The following is a 23942-nucleotide window of genomic DNA, read 5'->3' on the forward strand; positions in this document are numbered from 1 at the left end:
ACTTGTTTTGACGTTTATACGCGATATATATATATATATATATATATATATATATATATATATATATATATTTATATATATATATATATATATATATATATATATATAACATAACATATATAGGCTATAAATTAAGTGTATATTAATGTAAGGTACTTTGTGATTGCCACTGGGCTGCAGCTCATTTACTGAACTCTATAAATTCCTCGCGTCAACGCTGATATTTTGACGCCGACTATAGTATACATTTAATCTATATCCGACTCTATGCTCCGACCTTACACTATATTCTCTATATATGCATATAATCAGGGGCGGGTCCAGAGGGTGTGGGGTTAATTATCATGCACCCTCCCTGTTTTCATTCATCACACAAACCGGGATTCGCCCCTGAACACATCAGGGTTATACACGTATTCGAGAATACATTTAGAGGGCGGCATACATATTTAATCGTAAGAGACGTATGCAAACATATACATCACCATTTTCAAGTTCTTCACGCTACATGCATGACATGATGAGGTTAGGCAAATTACTGAACAGTAGCGGCGTAGCCACGGTGGAAGGGGGACGGGGTAACAGTGCCCCAGATATCTGTCAGCCTCCCCTAAAACAAATTGTCAGAGAAATGTTTTTCTTTAGAAAATAGGTAATGTCCCCCCTCCTCCTAGAATAGCATCCGCCTTCATGGGCGGCGATCCGTACTTCCGAGTGGGGGGGATATGACCTTGTTGACTATCAGAGCCGTATATACGGCTCTGGTTGACTATCTAAGCGTAGCGCCACCATGTGTTGGCGCGAAGCGTACAAGAAAATTTTGGGATTTACAAACCCTCTAGATGGCCGGAAACGGCACTTCCCGAGGTTTCCAAGCGGCATATATAATACCCAACTTTATTTTTTTTTATTTATTTGTTTGCCACAAAAGTACAAAGTGGAGGGAAGTCTTCCATAAAGCTTAAAAGCTTAACAATGTGGAAGACTCCCTGAAGAAAGAAAATAGGGATATCATGTCCGAAATATCTCAAAATCAGGATCCAAAATACTTTTTTTTTAATTTCGGGTGTTATTTTGGGAAAATTGCCCCTGTCAATCTTGTTTCAGGCGATACGTTAGAATGTTCGAGAGCTCTTTTATATTATTCAATGAAGAAAATGGCCTCATGCAGGCTATTATAGGCCTATACACATGCAATACACAACTTTCACATAGTTACATTCCTAGGTACCGATTGCTATGGCATCCAGGTGAAACGTGTATTAAGCATTACCCTGGTAACATGAGATTCTCAGCTGTTCGAGGGAACATGTTCGTGTGTAGGCCTACTATAGGGCCTATATGAATACTATGAGGGTGCATATATGTACTATATCAATACCGTGGGCGCAATAATACATTTTGTTGTTATAGGGCCAATGAAGCCTACAGTCAACTATTCTTGCTTTATAAAGACGGTTTATTTGAAAAGATCGCACTGCGTTTATGGTAGGCGAGAAATGAAGCTAAAAAGAGCCGTACATTCACGATGATGCATAAATGAAGGCATGAAAATATTCTTATCCCTGGCATTTGGTGGGGGGGGGGGTTTGTTTTCTAGAACTGACTAGATCAAAGGAAACATATGTTTTGACTGATGACGGCAGCAAAAAATGGCAGGCACAACTTCGACCAAACCTTGTACTTCTGACTGAACTATTGCCTAAAATTGTCAACCTTTGTTTACCCGGCAACGACAAATTCGTGATCATTTTAATTTTTTAATAGTCTTAATTTGTATTTGTTTTTTGCAATTTTTATTTTGGGATTGTACCATTCAGTACAATTCAGTGAGTTGGAAGACACCAGTCCCCCAGGCCCCACCCCACCCGCTCCCTCCTGCATCATTGCTTTGCTATACCAAGGCATCATGATCATATTAAAATATATCTAAATTCCCTTCCGCCATCGAACTTAGGTATATACTGCATGTTGTTGGTACTCCGCATTATAGGCAAATTACATTAATTAGCGTAATAATCCATCACTGAAAAAAAAGATGTTCCAACAGTTCCATACATGTTTACTGTGATGACCTTTGTTCTATTTGCAAACGATTGAACTTTGTGATTATCCCTGGAGTGGTTTTTTCTTCTTCAATTTTTTTTTGTCGAGGTAGCCAATTGCTATACGGTGTTTCTTTATGGGTCGTGAGTGTATTTGATATTACACGTTTGTGTTGACTTTGAACATTAAGTTTATGACTGGAAACGCGTTAATTGTCTGAAATTCGGCGATTTCTGGTACAGTTCTGTTTTTTTTTGTGTCAATATAAAGTGTAAGCACTGTTACGTAACTGTAGCACCCGTTATCTTGGATTGAATGGACCCACACCATTATATATACACCGATAAAATATCACTAAACTGTGTGATGTAATTATATCCAGACGTGTTATAAACAGCTGACTCTCATACACTTAAACGACGAAATACAGAGTATACCAATTACTTGAAAGCTGAAAACGGTAATACCAATCTACAATAATTTCAAACTTCATCATCGCTTAAAAATGGCAGTGAATCAGTACGTCGGATCCTGGACACATGAAAAGAGCGAGGGCCTTGATGAGTTCTTGAAAGCCATGGGTGTCGGATCGATAAAGAGGAAAATGGCGACAACTGTGAATCCTTCATTTAGAGTAGAATTGGACGGTAATAAACTTGTAATTCATCAAAAACTCCTCATGAAGGCTAAAAGGACTGTTTTCGAATTCGATGTCGAAAGGACCGACCAAAACCCATTGGACGGCAAAGATGTACAGGTTACCGAGACTATGGACGGAGAACATTGGAATACCAAGTAAGTTCATTCTGGGGATTCAATACATTATACGCGGAAGGATTAGGTCTCTTGGGAAATTCATAACACGGCGTAACACTTGATTTTAGCCGAAATGTTTCTTGAAATCATTGTAATTTTCCAGTTTACAACTCGGCAAGAGTTGGAGGTGTGCTATACATGCATGGGAGGCGGGGCGGTGAGGAATGCTAAATTATTGGCAATGTGAATTTGTTCAGCCCTCAATGGTTCGAGTGTCATCTCCCCCCTCCCCCACCCTCCCGATTCTCTCGCTACTACTTTTTGTCATTGTACTTATCACCTTTTAGGACCTACCTGCATGTTATAGCGTAAGGAAAGAAGGGCAGATTGGCAAATATCGATAAAACGATCGTTTTCAACAACATATTATTAGATTTTTTGGAGAGAGTTATCTCGTTGTATTTCAACCGAAACGTCTCCCGTAAAACGCTTGAGAGGGTGAATAACACATCGAGAACCACAAACCTCATTAAATAACACTAAAACAAATTTCAACATTTCAGTGTGCGGTATAGGCTACTGCGATATGCAGTTAGGCTATTATAGTCGGGAAGGAATAGGTATGCATGTAAGCATTGGGGCGGATGATTTTGTTGTGTCCGTGATATATTGTTAAACAAATAATCAGCTGTAATTGCCCATTGAAGAGAGGAATAAACTCTTCATAGCATTTTGCAGATTATTTCATGAGTAATTAATTAATGACTTGACATTTCCTTATTAATATGCTGATGTGATTTTCTCTTTCCTTCAGGTGTTCAAATGGTGTTACTATGACAAGATCCATCGTGGACGGAAAGCTCATTGTCAAACAAACCTTTGAAGGAGTCACGTTTCAGAGAACATTTGTGAAAGCGAAGTAGAGGGACCAACGGAAAAATCACAGGAATAGAGTTTACTACCGGTGGCAGAAATTTGTTTATGCTATACATTTAAGCTTGATTTGGTTTCTTGCCATGAGAACTTTTTTCTTCTTCTTCTGGTTAATACAGTTTGGCATATCTTATAATGACAACTGACGGTATAGCTTTAAGAATGATTGTAAGGAACTCCAAACCAGTGACGTCACATCATAACCATTCATTGCGAACATAAGGTAACCAGCCAGTTGGGACAATTTCCTAATGCTATAAGACCTATCTAAACTGTACTCCAATAGCATGCTCTAAAAGCACTGGTATTGACAGTACAAGCAGTTCCTAACCTTGATCTGATAGAAACATGATATACATACTGCTCGTACTGACAACACGAGTGCTCTGAAGCGGGACATGACACAACTTTATAGAAAAAATTGTCCCAACTGGGTGAGGTAACAGTTAATACAAAATGTTGCCATATTGTTACATAAGACTTCACCGTGTCGAGGCATTGAGGGTGAACCAAACATTCAAGTATTCTAAATGAAGCGGAGGGATCGGATGGGCTGCCGTAGGTGGAATGAGGTAGGGTGAAGAGAGGTGGTGTGGGTTGAGCTGATCTTGGGTGGCTAGTGGCATTTAATGAAGAATCTGAATAAATTTATAACGGATAACATTTTCATAGAATTTTTTTTTATCTATTTGTCATTTTTAAATTGTAAACATCATTCCTAACTTTTCCGCTCCCAGTCTTCATTTTACTCTTTCATTTAATTTCATAAGTTATGATCATGTTTTCCTTTGAACATTAAAAGGGAACGGAAAAGGTCACGCCTGTACCCTAGTTATCTGAAAGCCGTTGTCATTTCTATTTCATTTCCAGAGTCAATTTGTCGAAATTTGCCTCATGCAATTCATATATTATTACGACTCTTTCTTTTTATTAAAACAAAACAGAGCATCAACTCAGTGCGGTTTGCGTTGAATTTCTCACATGTGTATGTGGTCACTATATATAATCGACCGTTACATAATATGACCGTTAGACCCATAAGGTAATTGAAGATATAATCTGAAGCTCATATATGTAGGCTACCAAACTCGCACCCGGAGCAAAGATCGTAGGCAAACTTTGTAAATGATAAAAGAAAAACACAAATTCTACATTATATAAATGGTTACATATATCGCTGGTTAAAACAGATTTAACGGTCGTGTCTACAGTGATCTCAGATTGCTGGGTATTCAAATATGTGTACAAATACCACATGCATGGCTTGGTAGGAGTAAAGGAAGTTATACACCCAACGCAAAATGCAGCTGCTAATGTATGCCCTCACGATGTCTACATGGCATGAAGGACCTTTAAACGTATGAAATATTGAAGGGGAAGGGGAGGGGGTAATGAAACCAGAATCCCGGGGTGATGTGCTACAATATTGCACCACAACCCGAACATATGAGATCAAGTATATAGAAAGGGCTGCCCCCACCCCATCCTCCGCTATCCACCCCTTTACTAACAGGAATTCGCCAATCATATAACGAGAGACAATCTACCTGGCCATCAGGAGCGGATCCAGGGTTCCTCAGAATAGCGGGTCCGGAAGTCGAGTATGATCCAGTGGCGTCGCCAAGGGGGGGGGGCAGGGGCACGTACCCCCCTGGAAACCCGAGTGCCCCCCCCCCATCTGAGATTTGGGTTGGTAAAGAAATATATATATATATTTTGTTATATTCAACTCCCATCATCTGAGCTGGTTTTTAATAAGGACAAAGAAGCACAGTAATTCGTATTTTCTTCAAATGAGCTGCGAAAAAATGAAAAAGTTTATCCTTGACCGTCGGGTATCGAAGTCGTAACCCGCGCCATCACAACTCGTGAATTGGATGCCAGTGAAATGCCGAAAATCCGGACCTGCTGTGAGAAGGGAGGGTACTGCAGTATGTTGCCTTGGTCTGAGGTTGACAGGTTAGGCGCTGACGAAATGTGAGAATGTGAGGGTCCGCAGGCACCATACATGCCTATATTTGTGGACCCATATATTAACCTTGTTGTGTAGGGGGTGCAGAAGTCATTTGAGGTCAGATGCTTGTAGGAACAAATGGCGAATGTTCACACCTGCATACTGAGCTATACTCGATGTGTGATCAAACTTTGGATTGCATGGTGAGATCCCTGATAGGAGCCAATAACGATGCTGGAACCTGTTACATCTTAATAGATAATGGAAGAAAACGAGAAGGACAAGAAAGGAGTCGGGGGTCATGCACACATTAATTCAACAAATGTAGGTTCTATTGATAGGGTTAGGCATAATCTCGACAGCATGTGGTTCATATCCTCTGCAAAATTCTGCGCGTTGTTAAAGTCATTATCTCAAAAATAGCAATTTCTGGAGATATCTTCAGATCGAATTTAGCATCAAATGTGGCACCATTTTGCATCTAGCCCATCTTCCGTATGCGAAAATTTTCCAAAGGGGAGGGGCCACTCCCTCCCCTTAGACCCCTCCCCAGGACGCCGATCCGTATCCACCTAAGTGCCCCCCATCAAATGCTGGTGCCCCCCTGTGCCCCCCCCCCAGACTGAAAAGTCTGGTGACGCCACTGCGAGTATCGGTATATACCTAACTCGCAGTGGGATTAAGAAAACTTTGGGAAGGGTAACAAGTGCCTACGCACGTATATAATGCATCCATGTTTCTACCTTGATTGGTGCAAAAGTATGTTTGCAGCTTAAGCTTTATTGTCAAACAACTTTCAAAGAGAGTGGGGGGGGGGGGGTTGTCTGAGTCGCCTGCGCCCTCTCCATGGCTCCACCCCTGTATGTTTATTGAGGAGATACCATAGATGTCGGATCCTCCTCCCAATGCAAAGTAAATCTCGCAGTTTCGCAGTTAAACTGCACGTTCGCATGTGATGTTTTATTCCATCTTCAGTATATTCCACTCTCAAAGAGTATGAGTCAGTACATAAATAAGCTATGATAATGGAAAGTTATATAAAATTGAAAGGAATACAAACAACTCATTTCACAAAATCCGTAATAGTTTTATTAAGAACTGATTGAAAGAATTGTACAAGTCTTTGAAAATGCATACATCTCTTTTCAGTAATTTAATTATAAAGTATACGTAATACTTCTATAGACCCTGTTCGAGCAACTTAATATAACTCACCCCAAAAGTTGCATATTTGAAAATATTAACATAACCACTGGTGAGAGGTGGTTGCTGTTAACCCCCCCCCCCCCCGCCCCACCCCACTCCTTCCCATCATAAAAAACACATCGCTTCACCCTCAAAAGAATTCACAATTCCCTGGAATAAGTATCTGGCAAGTAATGATTGACCACAGCACTGAGATTTGTGATTACTCTTTTCAGTTTCATGGAGTTTTGAGTATAAATGATAAACTTGAAGTATTTGTATCGTAATATACACATTTTTATATAGAGCCCTTCAAATGACTGAGAGGTTTATGGGTACAAGGCTATTCCTGTCCCTTCTCACTCGTCTGACATTTTGGTCGCTATAGCTACATTAATTAACCCTCATCAATTAATAAACCCCCATTAATTGAGAATGAAGACAAACGACGAGTGTTCTCTGCTATTCTATAGTTGACGTTGAAGAGTTGAAAATATTACATTGTGAATATTTGTAAATCAATTGTGAAAATAGTACAAGAAGTTAGAAGATTTTACGGGGAATAAAGACCCGTTAAATAAGTAAAAAAGGAATACAGAGATATATTTCAGCTATTACATATAAGTAAAATCAGAGTAGAATAGTTCTTCAAATTTGAAAAAAATATATCACCATTTTATAATTAAATATTAGCAAGACATTGATTGACTTAAAACGATGTCGGACAACCTAGTCTTTCAATAAGAGGTCAAAGAGTGTAAATAGCCTTCCTGATACTACCTCAAAGGATGACATTAAACAGCATTTTAGTATTTTTTTTTACAGGGTCATATAAACTATATATAGCTATCTAAAGTATCTTGATATTATCACTGATTTCAAAGTGAAACATAATACCCCAACAAACCTCCCACCTTAACTACGTATATATGAAAGACCAACACAGCCCACCCATAGGACTGACAAGAAGGGATGGGGCGGATGCTATACAAGCCCATGTGATCATGCTCCAGTGTGGAGCCCAGGAAATTATGGCGGCAGGGGGAAAATTTCCATGGGATAAAGAATAGTGAATTGTCAGTTTCATTTTATTGTTATAAGGCATAGGCCTATAAGGACGATTTCAAAATGGAGACCCGGGGACGTAACTGTCCCGGGACCCGACCTACCGCAAGACACCTATATTCACCAATGTTAACATTCCTACATCTCAAGTGCTGCCACCATCCCTCATGCAAATCTCCCATCATTGAGATCAATGTGATGTTATCATGTGTTTACATGGATTAAGTATAATCAAGAGGACTTTACTATAATTTACTAATATTGGTATATACAGTGATGCCTGAGTTATTTTTTCTTAAAGTACCGTGTAGTGGATACCCCTTTAACCGTATTCGTCATTAGTAGACAATCGTCTTTCAGTGACCTGGTTGCGCTGGGTAGATTCTCATTATCGACTGGTTCTACCACCAAGACATCGCCATCCCAGTATCCTGTCTTCTTCTCCATCTTGCCTGTCATTGGATTCTTCATCTCATACTCATCACCGGGGACGAAACTGTCGACCAGATCGCCTTTAGGCGTACTTAAATGTGGAACGAGAGAGAAAGATGTAGATGTCTATATAGCAAACAAAGAGCAGGTTGGGATATATGAGGGCGGGGGGGGGGGATATGAGACGGGGTTGTTATTGGCAGTTCTATCGAGAAATTTAAACATATTTGACAGGGCAGAAAGATCTACGTCCTCATTCGTATATGTCGTGCTCTGTAAACAAGAAGAAGTTAGACATACGTGTAGATGTAATAATCTCATATTAACCACTTTGAGACATCTATCGTGAACACCATTTCATTAAAATAACAAACTTCCAAGAATACTACTTTAATGTCAGTTATTTTGGCCAACTTGAGTCCCTACCGAAAAAGTTGTTTTGATATTAAATATGTAGTTATTGATGTCCAAACTTATTTCACTGTAATCTTTTAGAGAGAACATACAATTGGTTACTGATAGTATCGACTCGCTATTGACAATTCTTAATTTTGGCGCCATTTTAGACATATCAAACGTACATTGGGTCATGGATAGTATCATGCCTGACGAGAAGGGGCAGGGGGTGGAAGGAATCAGGGGATACAGACCCTAGGCCGATGGTCAATTGAGGGCATGTATAGGCTAATTGTCCCTCGGTACCGTTCTGTCTCTCGACGCCTATGAATATGATCAATATACCGTTGCTTAATATCAATTACTGTTACCGTTGCTTAATCTCAATTTTAGTAGTAATCTAGAGTGATATATTTAAAATGTAAGTTTCGATTTTTACTTTTACCTCAACTCAATACTGTCACCATCTTTAGATTATCCTAGATTAATTTCATTTCTCATATTGCTAATACCAGTTAATGATCTCAATGATAACATGCTACTTACTGTGTTCTGATCTCAATCTTGTCACCTTCTGTCGTGATATCTATCGACACATTTGCCTTAGCAATTATCTTCCTCACAAACCAATTCAAGCCCACAGCCTGAAGATATTTATCGAAATTCTCATCATTTCGCTCAAGAACCCAGTGTCCAGTTAAATCAGGTTTCTCTGAACTGTCGGCCATCTCTTATCTGCAATTGTAAGCAAAGACTATAAACAATATATCATCCTTATCAATAAGATTTTATACTTGGTATACTATAGTATAGATAACATGCCCACGAGTGAACCACCTTGCCTTCATATAGCTAGAAATATAGGTGCAGAAAGGTAGAGTAAGGGAAAAATAATAGTAATAATAATAATTTTAACAACAACAATAACGATAATAATAACACTAATAAGAATAATTAAAATATTAATAATAATAATAACAACAATAATAATCATAATTATGCATGGTAATGCTCAACTTCATTATTATTTAATTTTTGCTATTTTTGAATGGATACGTTATTTGTATATTAATGTATAGTTGAAATAAACGGAGGAAAAAATAATATTAATAAATAAAATATTAATAATAATTAAAGTATTAATAAAAATAAAAACAATAACAACAACAATAATCATAAATATAATGATAATAATAATAATAATAATAATAATTATAATGATTTTTGTTTCACTTCTTTCTTCTAACTAATGAACCTACTGTTACCTTTGAATTTATACTAACATGCTAAACCGACTTTATAGGTAGAAAGATAACAACATGTTGATTCTTATGCCACCTCCTTCTCCCTCCTCTGATTAAATAAGTGTTAACCTCCACAGTCTATAATCAGCACATGTGCACGCAGAATTTTATAACTTTATTTTAGGGTAATGGGGGACGTGATGCGTTCGCTTGGGGAAATTATATTGCTAGAAATTAAACAAAAGTTTGGCCCCTGAAATAGCTTATTGCAGATTTCTTGACTTTTGTAGGTTTTCCATAGCAATAGGGGGGTGGGGGGTGGAGAAGAAGTGGTGATCAGAGGAGGGGAGGGGAGGGTTAACTTATCAGAGAGAAACAAATCTCATGCAGTTTAAAAGATTACAAACAGGCAGATGTTTCAAGTTATTTGCAGGGGCGTATCCAGGATTTTCCAATAGGGGGGGCGCCAGGCATGAATGATCGCCGTCCTGGGGGATGGGTCTAAGGGGAGGGGTGTACAATTTTTGCTTTCAAAGAAGGGCTGAAATGCAAAATGGTGTCATATGCATGGGCGGCGATCCGTACTTCCGAGTGGGGGGGGGGGATATGACCTTGTTGACTATCTAAGCGTAGCGCCACCATGAGTTGGCGCGAAGCGTACAAGAAAATTTTGGGATTAACAAACCCTCTAGATGGCCGGAAACGGCACTTCCCGAGGTTTCCAAGCGGCATATACCCAACTTTAAAATAGGGATGTCATGTCCGAAATATCTCATAATCAGGATCCAAAATACTTTTTTTTTTAATTTCGGGTGTTATTTTGGGAAAATTGCCCCTGTCAATCTTGTTTCAGGCGCAACGTTAGAATGTTCGAGAGCTCTGTTATATTATTCGATGAAGAAAATGGCCTCATGCAGGCTATTATAGGCCTATACACATGCAATACACAATTACACATAGTTACATTCCTAGGTACCGATTGCTAGGGCATCCAGGTGAAACGTGTATTAAGCATTACCCTGGTTACATGAGATTCTCAGCTGTTCGAGGGAACATGTACGTGTGTAGGCCTACTATAGGGCCTATATGAATACTATGAGGGTGCATATATGTACTATATCAATACCGTGGGCGCAATAATACATTTTGTTGTTATAGGGCCAATGAAGCCTACAGTCAACTATTTTTGCTTTATAAAGACGCTTTATTTGAAAAGATCGCACTGCGTTTATGGTAGGCGAGAAATGAAGCTAAAAAAGAGCCGTACATTAACGAAGATGCATAAATGTAGGCATGAAAATATTCTTATCCCTGGCATTTGGTGGGGGGGGGGGGGATATGGTGCATTACATCCCCTCCACCCATTTTCATGGGGGGATATATCCCCCCTCCACCCAGGATCGTCGCCCATGGCCATATGTGATCCATTTTTCGACCTTAATAATAAGCAACATTTCCAGTAAATATGGACACAAAATGCACAATTTAGTATGGCTGGCATGTCATTTAGTGTTTATAGTGATAATACAAACACAATTACCATCTATGTTTCTAAAACTATTATGCCGCCGAACTTCGCCAGAACCTTTTTTTGGCAAACAAAAAATAAAGCATACGGGAGGGGGGGGGGGGGGTTGAGCGATCACCGACATCTCACATAAAGGTCGTCATCAATTTTTTTTTTTTTTTTGCTTAACTTTTTTTTTTTTTGGTGACGGCCAATAGGGGGGGCGCGCGCCTGTTGCGCCCCCCCCCCCTGGATACGCCCCTGATTTGCATTTATTTCAAACTCCTATTATTTATCAGGATTAAGTAAGAAGAATATCATGCATATAATGGAAACATTTATTAATTTCGATGCATCTACATAGAATGAATTAACACGAAGAAGATTAAGACAGATTGCTACAAAAGTATAGTATTTTACATTAAAGAGGTATGGATGAGGTAACTGCTAACGTACACCAGGGAGTTGTCTGAGAGTAAAGTGTGTTATAAATACTACTGCAGTTGCGTCTTATTCTGAAGGGGAAACCACGATCACAACCGAAGTATTCCCGACAGTGATCGGAATTTACCCAAACAGAATAAGAGCACAACTGTAACAGATTTGTCCGAGTATTCAAATACACATGATCGATGAGAGCTTTTACGACATGATTGCAAAATTAACCAGTACAACGGAACAGATACAATTAGTTCAAATGGGTAATGAGCAGAGTTGGATCCAGGGTTATAAAATTAGTTTAAATGGGTAATGAGCAGAGTTGGATCCAGGGTTTTTATAGAGAAGGGGGTGAGGCCCTGCATGCGGTTGTTGAAGCCGATTGCATACAGGTCTACAACTATTGTCAGAATTAAATTCAAGGATAAGGTGTAGATATCTCAGAAAAATGGATGGCTACCAGTTAATAATTGAATAATCATAAACAACAAGTCACCCATTCTCATCTGAAAATGGTATTGATTTGAGTAAAGTGTCGAACAACAACAAAAAAACAAATATGCTAATGGGCCAGGAACATTATTTACCTTACATTGACTGTGTGGATTACAGGACAAGTAGTAATTAAAGGAATAAATCAATATCTTCTTTATCTTAATGGAATGAACTTAGTATGGAATCTTGGGAAATCTATTGTATAGTATGAATGAACGTGTAAACGAATCAAATATATAACAAATATAATGGAATATTCATTAGTACCATGCCACCTCTGGTCACCTGAGTACTCAATATGCATAGTTCACTTAATGGTTAATCAACATAATAAATTTCCACTAGAGTACTGAATATGCATAGGGTCACTTAATGGTTATACCAACATTATAAATTTCCACCAAGACCTCTCAAGACAAGTTTTATTGTGGCAAGTTGCATTGCCTCAAGAAGTACGGTATTGCATGATGCAGTATTTCTCGGGTTAGGGTTAGGGTTTAACCCTAGGGGTTAACCCAAACCATAGGGTTTGCCTGGTCCACAAGATACGTCATTCATTGGGCTGTATCATGCATGATGACATTGCTAGACATATTAAACTGTGTACAAAACAGTTCTCCTTGAGAAAAACTGTCACGTGAGGATTGGCTGAAATTTCCACTAGAGTACTGAATAAGCATTGGTCACTTCCAAACTAATCAGTATTATAGTATTTAATAGACAAATGAATATGCACTGATCATTTAATGACTATTCAACATTACAGTGACCTTTCTCTACTCAGGTACTGAATATACATTATCATTGTAAGAGCTTTGTAATTAAAAACATTTATAGTATAGTGTCTACTAAATATGGGCTGGTCACTCTGTGGCTATTTAATAGCATAGTGGCTTTTATACAATATAAAATGTACAAACACAGAAATCTGACCATGGAAAACCAAACAGTAACATCTCTCATCATTCCTTCACTGACCATATAATATGTAACAGTTCGCTGCTAACAACTTTTAATTATTAATTAAATACTTAAGTATAAAACAATGGACATTGCAATCATAAGTTTCTTTAAGACAACGGCATTCAATTAACACGATGTTGAGTTAATTTTCCATAAAATTCTATTTCATGATATTAAACAGATTTATCAAAAAAGATTAAAACAAATTTCTCTTTTTACTTCCATCAATGAGAATCGATTAATACCCAGTAACAGACCTCGGTAATAGTCAAACATTGAGTAAATAATATGGACCAAGATAAATTGTTAAAAATTGATCATGTTCAATATTTATATCATAAAAACTGATTTCAATTGTTCAATTTCGCTTGAACAGTTGTCTGACATAGATATTGCATTTGTAAAAATCAAAGGCTTGTTACAGCTTGAATACTTTAGACAAAATAACTGGCCAAATAAATTGGAAATCAGGGATTGGATAAACTATTAAGAATCTCTTAGAAACACAGAAAACAATTGGCAGTATCAAACACGAACAAAGTCTGCATGATCAATAAAAACATAAATTTTACAAAATACACGGAAAATTTTTGGTCACAGAAAGTACTAAAGGGGATTGACACTCTAGTCTCTAAGTTTGTCATATAGAATTGAATTTGAATTGAATTTGAATTTATTGTCCACAATTGGAAATTCGGGTTACACAGGTTGTAAACGAAAAAAGAAAAGAAAAGAAAAAAAAGCAATAGTATAAGTATAAGTATCAATAGACTGCGATACACATGCAGTAATACAAACATATATAGCAAGTCCTACAAATAAGAAACTTATCTTCTCACTTGTAAATTACATATATGGATAGAATTAGGCACAAATGAGTATCTGACATCTATTGACATCTATGAAGGTTGAAGGCAGACATCATGTTTACTTGCTACTGTAACTTTAATACACCTTACAAAAGTAATGCACGAAAGCTAGTATGTCACCAGAAAGTGAAATCGACTAAGGATTCCCACTTTCACTGTTGTGAGAGAATGAAGCTTTGTAAAATTATTGAGATGTGCAAAATATCAGCTGCAGGCAAAATATGAAAGAATAAGTTTTGGACAAAATAACTATATTAATGGTACATGTTCAACCAAACTTTCTACACCCCCCCACCCCCCCCCCCCTTCCTGCCAAGGCTAAATTTAAATGCCATTTATAAGGTTATTGAGAAACTATTCTATAAAATTGAAGGCTCATCAGCCAAAAAGCAAACTGAATAAAAGAGTAGTGCTCTCTAACATGCTAAATTGTCGAATAATGGTCAAGAATGGTCAAGTGTGGTCAAAGTTCGACATTCATTTTGTTACTTTAACAATATAGGCGATTACGCATAATAGTTGGAGTTTATAAAATTGCAAAGTTAAATATCTCAATTCTTTGGTTTGCTGTTTTTTCACACAGAATATATTAGTTAAAAAGGAAATGAGTTATCAATATTAAAGTGCTACTTTTAAAGCCATGTTTTTTTGTTTTGAATTTGTGCGATGGCTAGTGTCTAAGTCTACAAAACTATAACTTGTCATCTAATAAACTCTTCCATCATCTCCAACTCTTTTGGTTTTTATTTGGTTTTGACAAACGTACGCGTGCAAGTGACTCCTTTAACCGTCTGCTTGACAACTAACTTTCCGTCCACGATCGACTTGGTAATCTCGACACCAGTACTCGTTCTGGAAAAAAATGTAAGACATCTGAAGTCAATTTCACACCATTTATAAAATTTGTTGTAAATTCATATGAATATCCTTATATTTGTTGGATTGGAGTAAAAGATAAAATATCATGAATTCCCTCCCCACCCCCAACCCGGCCCTCCATCACATGAACACATAACTCCCCCACTAATGTTTACATGGAAATATACACAAAGGTAGAACATTAATGTTACAGTATCTTAACTGCTTATACAGCAAAACTATTGGGATTATTGATAGTAGCACAGATAAGTGAACATTCAAAGGGGATGATTTAACCTTCAAACAATTAGATTTGACAATACAATTTTACAAGATAACTTCTAGATCTCCTGTTAAGCAAAAAAAAAAGTCAAATATGTTCCCTTCTCTATTTAATGTTGCACTTCGAAGCACTTTTAGTGACATTAGAAAAACTGCCAAACTTTTATTTTTATAGAAAACTGGACGTTTTTGCATAATGAATTTATTGTCCTTATATTACAGGGCTTTTAACTGTGACATCAAGGTAGTGTCTTTAATATACCTGTCCCAACTGAATGTTACTAGGACCTCGTATAATTTGCTTATTTACTAAGGGTGTAGGTCATAAATGTCATGAATCATTTCAGAATTTTCCGCCATATGAATTGCATAATATTTAAACGAGGTGAGAATGACTTAGTATTTGTAGAAACAGTGGGGTCTATTGGGTGGTACCTACTAGTAGGCCTAACATAAGTTGCATGGTATCTGAGGGTGTAGGTTGTAACTCTCATCAATTCATTCAGGAATACTGCCACATGATTGTAGAGTTTTGGAAGGGATGAGATATGACTACAGTAAGTACTGCTCCTGCAGACAATACAGTTATTACATGAGTTATGTAAACTTTTTGCATCTGATCACAAATTGACAATTTACTAAAACTGACAAATATTGCTCAAAGTGAACTTAAACCTTAAACCTTGGCTAAATCTTCACTAATCTACATTAAAATCTTTCTGACAATTTTCCATGCTAGTACTAATCACTTGTTCAAATCAATAACAGACATGTTCCAAGTTTACATTTTTACCCCTCAGTATTTAAAACATATCTCACATTTTGAAAACTGTCCGTCCATTGCCATAGATTTCACTCAAAAGTGAGGAGAGGAGGGGGTGGGGGTTGAGGTACTTGAAAGGTTACTGCAAAGTTGATGTTATTACTTTTGGTAATTGTCAAAGCCCATGATCATCTCATAAATGTTCAAGTTCCATTTTGTTGATATTCTGACACAACTTATTTGCATTGAAGCAAAACAGAACATCACCTGATGTACCAAACCTCCAAAAACAAAAATTGTTTACATCACAACATGTTTAGGAGTTTTTTACTTTTAAGTTTTTGAAACTTTGAAATGGGCCATTGTAGCAAACTTTGTCTCACTATATATCCCTTTCATTTATATACTTAGGTACCTACACTGTTTTCCAAACGTCTCCGTCCAGGGTGTCTGTAACACGCACATCTTTACCATCAATGGGATTCTTTTCTATCCTCTCCACACCAAACTCGACCATCGATATCTGCGTCATTACAACCGATTGCCTGGTAAACTTGACCTTCTCTCCATCTGCTTCAAAGATGAAAGTTGGACTTGTGGACTTGGCGAGATTCCTCTTCACAAATCCAACATTCATGGCCTTTAGGAAGTCATCCATACCTTCGCTCTTTTCATGTTTCCATTCACCGAGAAACTGTTTAACTGCCATTGTATCTATTGATAATGATGAAAAAAGGAAGAAAAGAGATTCTATGAAGGCAAAAGTTGATGGTTTAGAATCATTCTAGTTTCAAAATACCAGATTAAATGAAATTACCACTCAGAACAGATTCCAGAAATGAAGAATCGTCTGTAAATGAGGTCTACAGACTTTTCTTCTGAAGTTAGCGTTGCTGCAAGTGACTTGGTAGGTACTGTATCTTACATTGGGGTCAAAAGTCAAATGGATTTTGTTGAGAGTTTACTTACTTAGATGGAAAAAAAAATGGTTCAAAATATGACCATCTTGGTAGACATAGTTCCCTATAAATAGTTTTAGTTGCTTGCCTTTCCAATCATATCATCCCATTTAACAAATCCAATGATGTAAACCACAGCAGCAGTGCATTATAGTTCCTTCTTCTCATCAACTATTCCTCCCAATGTGAATTTACAAAATTGCACTTCTCAGCTGAACTCAAGTCAAATTCAACTTAACTTTAACCATCACCCAGTTATCCTGATAAACTTGAATTGTTGGCTATGTGACTGTATTTGTAGTATGTACCTAAACTAAATGAAATATTAATAGTTCAGAAGAAGAAATTGAATAATCTCAATGTCAATCGTTGTATTACAAATTTCAGTGTCTGCAACATTAAAGGCATTGAAGACTCGCCCCAAACCTTGTGCCGTTGCTTTCTGTTGCTTGCAAGTGAAGTTTTTTTCTATTCGCTACAAAATGCAGACAGTAATGAAATGTGATACCTTGTTATCTCTAGCTGGACCTGGGATGTCCATCGCTGCTATGTACACTGTGTTGTGGGTATTGACTGTAGCTGCATGTACTGACTGTACACTGACTGTACAAGTCTTCACTCCCTTTAAGTCAATACAATTTGTACTATGCAATGTTGTCACAGGAAAAGACAATTTGATAAAATTGAGTAGTAATTTGGAATTTGTGACATCAGCTAATTTAAGGTTCTCTTTAACAGTTTCTCCTTCTAGGTAAACAGGCATGATCAGTCGATCAAAGATTTTTTGTGAGACACTATCAATGACACAGACTGTTAATTTTTAATTTATGTTACATATCGCTCTCAAATAATTTGCCCCATTTTGATGCACGCTGTTTCATTAAAATGTTCAAGTCTAACAATTGAAGAATAGATATACCAGACCCAGAAACAGGATACATCATGCTTTAGTGATGACAAAGGGCTGAGCAAATGGCACCTTAATGGTCAGATCAGGAGGGTGGAGGTAAAGTGTGTTGGAAACTACCATGTTACTTTCTGCAATGTAGCTGATCTTTGTGACATACAGTATGTAATATATTTACATGAATGGCACCTTAATGGTCAGATCAGGAGGGTGGGGTGGGGGGAGGGGGTAGTGTGTTGAAACTTGGAAACTACAATGTTACTTCTGCAATGTAGCTGATCTTTGTGACATACAAAATGTAATATATTTACATGAATGGCACCTTAATGGTCAGATCAGGAGGGTAAGGTGGGAGGGGTTGCTGGGGAGTGTAAGGGTGTTGAAATTTGGAAACTACAATGTTACTTTCTGCAATGTAGCTGATCTTTGTGAGATACAGTATGTAATATATTTACATGAATGACATGTATGTTACTATTCACAGTAGACACACTGTTTAATTTGTTTAATTTATCACTTCAACAGTACAGTAGTTTGCTTAGATACTCAATGTGTGGTTCGTAAATACTGACATTAAGGCTGTATAATATGCATTTACTGTATATTATGGTGTACAATTTTTCAATTACAAATATGCAACAGTACCAGTCAGTTTGCAACAGTATGTTTATTAATAAAAAATTATAAATAATTAACTGTACTTATTATGAAAGATGTCACAGTCTGTTTATTTTTGTGCAACAATTATTTTAATCAAGGTCAAAATGAAATTAATGTTCTTTGTAAATTGTAATTTCCAAGGAGCATGTGCATTTTGTTGAAAAAGCAACTTTTGCAACCAGTGTGATAATTATCATGGTTGGGTCAGTGTACAGTACATACAAATGCTGGAACAAGAAAATAAAACAAACACATACATCTAACTCACCATACTATACCAAGGGGTCTAACAGACCACCAACATAATAAGTACTAGACTACTAGTATGTTCTTACTTTTACCTAAATACATTGTACAGTTGCTAAAAATTGTCAAAACCAAACTATGAAAGAATTTCAAGGAACATCATTTCAGCATGTGGATGGGACTTTGTGCCTTACTTTTATTACCTTTAAAGTATATGGTGTGTTGATAGTAAGATTATTCGTGACGACTTTCATTTACAAAGATGGTAGTATTTAACTGCACTAGTTTACAGGATTAGGAGTGGGAATTCCCTTTTCAGGTCCCAACTGTGTCACAAATAAATTATCATCCTTTCTGCAACATTACCTTGAGTCAGCAAATGGAAAGCAAATTTCAAAGGCAGATTTAAGTTTTCTTTGCCAATAGGGTAACTATCAAGTTTGATAACTGCATCTGAATTCGTTCTCCTACAAAATATTTCTCCAAAAATTACTGGATTGTTTATTTTTTTTTTTCTACCATGATTCGATCTCACATGCAATTTTAATTTTCCACAGTAATATCTTCAACTGTACGGTTGTCTTGGCTCTGGTTAATAACCTGTACGGAAAAAACAAAACAATAAAGTGATGTTTAATGATTTAAGCAACGTACCACGATACAAACATAAAAGAGTTATACATACTTATGTAAAACATATAGCAGAACATTGTAACAGAATACTGCAGTAATTAATAAATAAATATCGCAGACTTGATTACCATTTAGTCCAATAATTGAGAATGGACCTTACTATAATAAAGTGGAGTGCAACTTACCTTTAAATCTGTAGTCGCTGCATTCGTTAGTCCAATGATATCCAAACAAAGAGCTTCAGCCAGTTGCCCGATCACCTCAAGTCATTAATCATTAGTAGTCTAATCACATCTCTATTACAGTGCAGTTTGTCAAACACTGTTCACTGTTAAAGATGTTTGGACCAGGCGCGTAGCCAAGGGGGGGCGAAGGGGGCAGCCGCCCCCCCCCCCCCTTGAGCAATTTTTTTTTTTTTTTTAAATATTTTTGTGAAATCGCTAGTATTTTTAAAAGAGAAAATGCTAAGATGCAACTTACAAGGCCTGGGAAGTGCCATTTCCAGCGATCTGGGAGGCACTTTCAGCCAAAATTTTCTTGTACGCTTGCGCCAACTCATGGTGGCGCTACGCTTAGATAGTTTGCAATGCCAAATCAACAGTTTCGCCCCTCCCTTGGCAAATTCCTGGCTACGCGCCCGGTTTGGACAGTACACTGCACCATTGAATATACTGTACAGTATGATATACAGTACACATGATTGCTGACTGAAACTGATATTATTCAGCAATTTTACTCAATGTTCATAGCAACAATCAAATCCTAATTAAAACTGCAGCTGATTCATCTCTCCCCCTCCCATATCATTACTAACAGTAATGTCTGTAAATAAATCTGACCCAGTCACCAGCTCTCAAATGTTAATTGATTAATAGATCAATTTGGCAAAATGATCCGTCAAATTTACAAAACACACAGCTCTGCTCATGTGCATTGGCTTCATTATTTTGGGGTATAATATTAAGAAAATTAGGAGTAACGTCTGTATAGCAGCACATACATTCCTGCAGCTAACCTACTACTATTTGCATTAATCTTATGACCCAAGATATTTATTACTTTGTACAGTATATAGTAAACAAACTAACTCTCTAGGCAATTATTAGAATCCTGCTTCAACTTAATAGAAACTATATATACCATGGTATCCTCAGTCCTGAATTTGTGGAACTAGGAGGTATGAACAGGCAATTACATTTCAAGCGAATTACACTTGTATCAAGGAGCTGCAACAGAGCTCTCTGCTTGTATTTACTGGGCAATATTTTGCCTGATGGAATTAATTCTATACCAACAAAATGAATAAATAAATGAAAAATATAGCATGGCCATTATTTGTGGCTGAGTTTGACATTATATACTGTTCTTCCTATACCAAGGAACAGTTGAACTGAAATAACATTTGTCATCATGCTTTAGGCTTGGTTAGGCCTAACTTTAGGTATTACTGCACTGGGTGAAGGCCTGTACATAGGGTATATAGTAATTATGGAATACCCTGTCTTTCAGAAGATCTCCCTTTCTGGTGAAGTCATAGAATCACAGTTGTTTTACTTCTCCACTACTCCAACTCAGAAGGAAAAAAATCCCCAATGTGAGTCTGTGACTCACAAACTTAACCAAACAATATTATAGAATAATGTTCCCCACTGCAACTCCACCAAAAGAACAGATTACTGTTTAAGAAAAAGAATAATAACTGTTTCTCCACTAAGTTAGACTCTGACTCGGACAGCCAAAAATATCCTGTTAGGATTCTTGAGAAGATGTGTCATTTCTCAGAAAGGCTTATGAAGTAATTCATCTTGAAACCACACCCACCCCTCCCACGAAAGATAATGAGTTCTCCGATGCAACTCTAAATCCAGCCAGCCAAAAGGAGAATAATAATGATTTTCCCACTGAGACTACTCATCTTCTTTCACATTTGCCTTCCATGTGCTTTCACCAAGTGTTATATTTTAATAGAGGTTGTGTGCAGAGCTCTTTCTGTACCTTTAGGTGATATGCATGATTATCATGCTTACAGTTAAAGCAGTAATGTAGGAGTAATTATAGAATACAGGGCCACTCGATGATACTATCTGAGCATCCGGATGCGCGGATGCTCACTCTCACCCCAGTACGTATGTGAGTAAAAAATGTCAAAGTCCCAGTTCTTTCTTTTTGAGTGGATGCGCGGATGCGTGGATGCGGAGTCAAAAATTTCCTAAATCTTTTGCTAGTACTTCTGTGGTGGAATTTTAGAGGGCGTCACACATGTACGGATGCCTTTTAAGAACGACACACTATTGATGTGGAATATCTTCGTACATTCGGAACTTTCAGTATTGGAAATACGTGATGGTATATGTCGAAACTTTTCCGAAAATTATTTAAGTCAATTCCTAGTACTCCCGGGGTGGATGCGCGGATGCGTGGATGCGGAGTCAAAATGAAATACGTGATAAAATGAAATACGTGATGGAAATTAGAGGGAGTCAAAATGAAATACGTAATGGTATATGGGGAAACTTTCGAAAATTATTTAAGTCCATTCCTAGTACTCCCGGGTGGATGCGCGGATGCGCGGATGCGGAGTCAAAATGAAATACGTGATGGAATTTTAGAGGGCGACATACGTGTACGGACATGTACAGACACACCGCGCATCCGCGCATCCGGATGCTGGGAAGAGTTAATGAATGGCCCTGTATTCTATAATTGTACCGTAATGTATGATATATCTGTATCACAGAATATCCATATACTGTACTGGTATGAAAGTTGTTCTTACATGGTATGGTTGGACTGGACTTAGGCTAGTTTGGAGATAAGTTCATTCATAAAACTTCTAATGTCTCATCACTCTGACTCACTAAGTCTGACTCCAAAGAAATGAAACAGAAAAGTGTGGGGTATTATATAATTACTCCTGTATTATGTACAGTATAAGTTACACAAACTAAGGCTAGCACATTTATGAACTAGCTCACCTGATGTTTACTTAGGCTACACCAATTGTGCTAACAGTAACACTATAGCCTATGTACAGTAAATTTAAATAGTAAGTTAGTCAAGCATAACGTTTAACCTCCTTATATTACCTAGGCTTTAGCGTTAGGTGTAGTTTAGGCCTATGCTAGACTTGGCTTACTTTATTAGGCCCCTAGGCTTAAATTTTGGCTACATCGGTTTAGGTTTATAATAAGGTTGTTCTTTAACTTCTGAATGTGCTACCCACCAGATTAAAAGAAACGTTCAATGGTTTAATTTCTCACCGTCGTTTCTGTACGTTTCTCGGGAAAGGTTGGTGATTAGGCAAAATTAAACCGCAGTGATCGACTGTTTTGTAATCACTATCTGCCACAGAAATAAATTTCTGCGCTATTTACCAATTTTGCGAAAAATGCAGCTGATTGACCTCACAGAAGTATATCAACCACCTACTTCATCGATATACCTGATCGTTACCTTATGATATTTCGAGAACGAAATGGTTCACTTTTCTACGGCGCTCGTTTGATTTTGAAATAGAAATCATAATTCAACTCAAAGTATGTAAACACCAAGCACGCCATCTCCCCCCAGGATTTTTGTCGTACATCTAACCTAAAGAGAGGTAAAGGATTAAAATAATAGCCCAATATATTCAATATACTCATATACAAGATACTCAAACTTTCATGAATTTCATAGTGTGAAATATTGAAAACTATTTCTTGCTTTTGCGTTAAATAGCAAATTTAAACAAATTCGATGTGGTCTAAGGCAAATATTAGAGATGAAAAACGAGAAATGCGGTTTCGGGAAATGTAAATTCGATCAGGGCTTGATTAGCTTTCAATTTTTTTTTTGGTTGGTTATTCTCCTGTTTAATGCGATTTTCAATCATGATTATGCAACTTTTACAGGTGCCACGTGTACACTATACACGGACATGTTAGTACTGTGCAACAATTAGAGTAAAATGTGTTTCCGCCTTACAGATTATGTGGTAAAAGAAAACCTTCAGAAGTGACCATGCATTTGCATGTTTACATTTATCATCATGATTATTTATGCTTCGATGTTGAAAGTATATGGTGTAAAAATCAGAGGGAATGAGGTAAAAGTTAAGCCATTTCTCAAAAAATCGTTGTTGAAATCGAAATTCGTAGGCGAGAACTGACAAAAGGGTTGGGGAATAACCTACTATGTTAAAGTTTCCCATCTTCTATAGCTCAAACTCTAATTAGTCATGTTGTGTGAAGTGATAGTCCAAGCTATCTGTTGTCATATATGTTGGGTAGGAGATGTCTGGTAAAACGTCTATATATATATATACACTTATAGTGAGGTGTTTAGCATGTAAGCCAATTGAGTAATAATT

The 23942-nt window shown here is 37.3% G+C and overlaps 3 protein-coding genes across 4 annotated transcripts; 1 reads left to right on the forward strand and 2 right to left on the reverse strand.

Moving 5' to 3' along the window:
- Positions 1 to 2156: 2156 nt before the first annotated feature.
- On the forward strand, positions 2157 to 4667 carry LOC139971247 (fatty acid-binding protein 5-like). Its single transcript, XM_071977547.1, has 2 exons — positions 2157 to 2841; positions 3617 to 4667. Exons 1-2 carry the CDS (start codon positions 2552 to 2554, stop codon positions 3723 to 3725), a joined length of 399 nt encoding a protein of 132 aa, XP_071833648.1. The 5' UTR covers positions 2157 to 2551; the 3' UTR covers positions 3726 to 4667.
- A 3044-nt stretch (positions 4668 to 7711) lies between these two features.
- Positions 7712 to 23042, reverse strand: LOC139971221 (fatty acid-binding protein-like). Of its 2 annotated transcripts, none has more exons than XM_071977498.1 (3): positions 22815 to 23042; positions 9314 to 9502; positions 7712 to 8462 (listed from the first exon to the last, which is right to left on the reverse strand). In XM_071977498.1, the coding sequence occupies exons 2-3, from the start codon at positions 9493 to 9495 to the stop codon at positions 8225 to 8227; spliced, it is 420 nt and encodes a 139-aa protein (XP_071833599.1). In that variant the 5' UTR covers positions 9496 to 9502; positions 22815 to 23042; the 3' UTR covers positions 7712 to 8224. The 2 variants fall into 2 exon arrangements, with proteins under 2 accessions (XP_071833599.1, XP_071833598.1); XM_071977497.1 differs by having other exon boundaries at positions 22852 to 23041.
- LOC139971222 (fatty acid-binding protein, heart-like) lies at positions 13521 to 19483 on the reverse strand. Its single transcript, XM_071977499.1, has 3 exons — positions 19325 to 19483; positions 16606 to 16900; positions 13521 to 15135 (listed from the first exon to the last, which is right to left on the reverse strand). The coding sequence occupies exons 2-3, from the start codon at positions 16893 to 16895 to the stop codon at positions 15027 to 15029; spliced, it is 399 nt and encodes a 132-aa protein (XP_071833600.1). The 5' UTR covers positions 16896 to 16900; positions 19325 to 19483; the 3' UTR covers positions 13521 to 15026.
- Positions 23043 to 23942: the final 900 nt, after the last annotated feature.

Source organism: Apostichopus japonicus, chromosome 8 (genome assembly GCF_037975245.1).
Source record: "Apostichopus japonicus isolate 1M-3 chromosome 8, ASM3797524v1, whole genome shotgun sequence".
NCBI lineage: Eukaryota > Metazoa > Echinodermata > Holothuroidea > Aspidochirotida > Stichopodidae > Apostichopus > Apostichopus japonicus.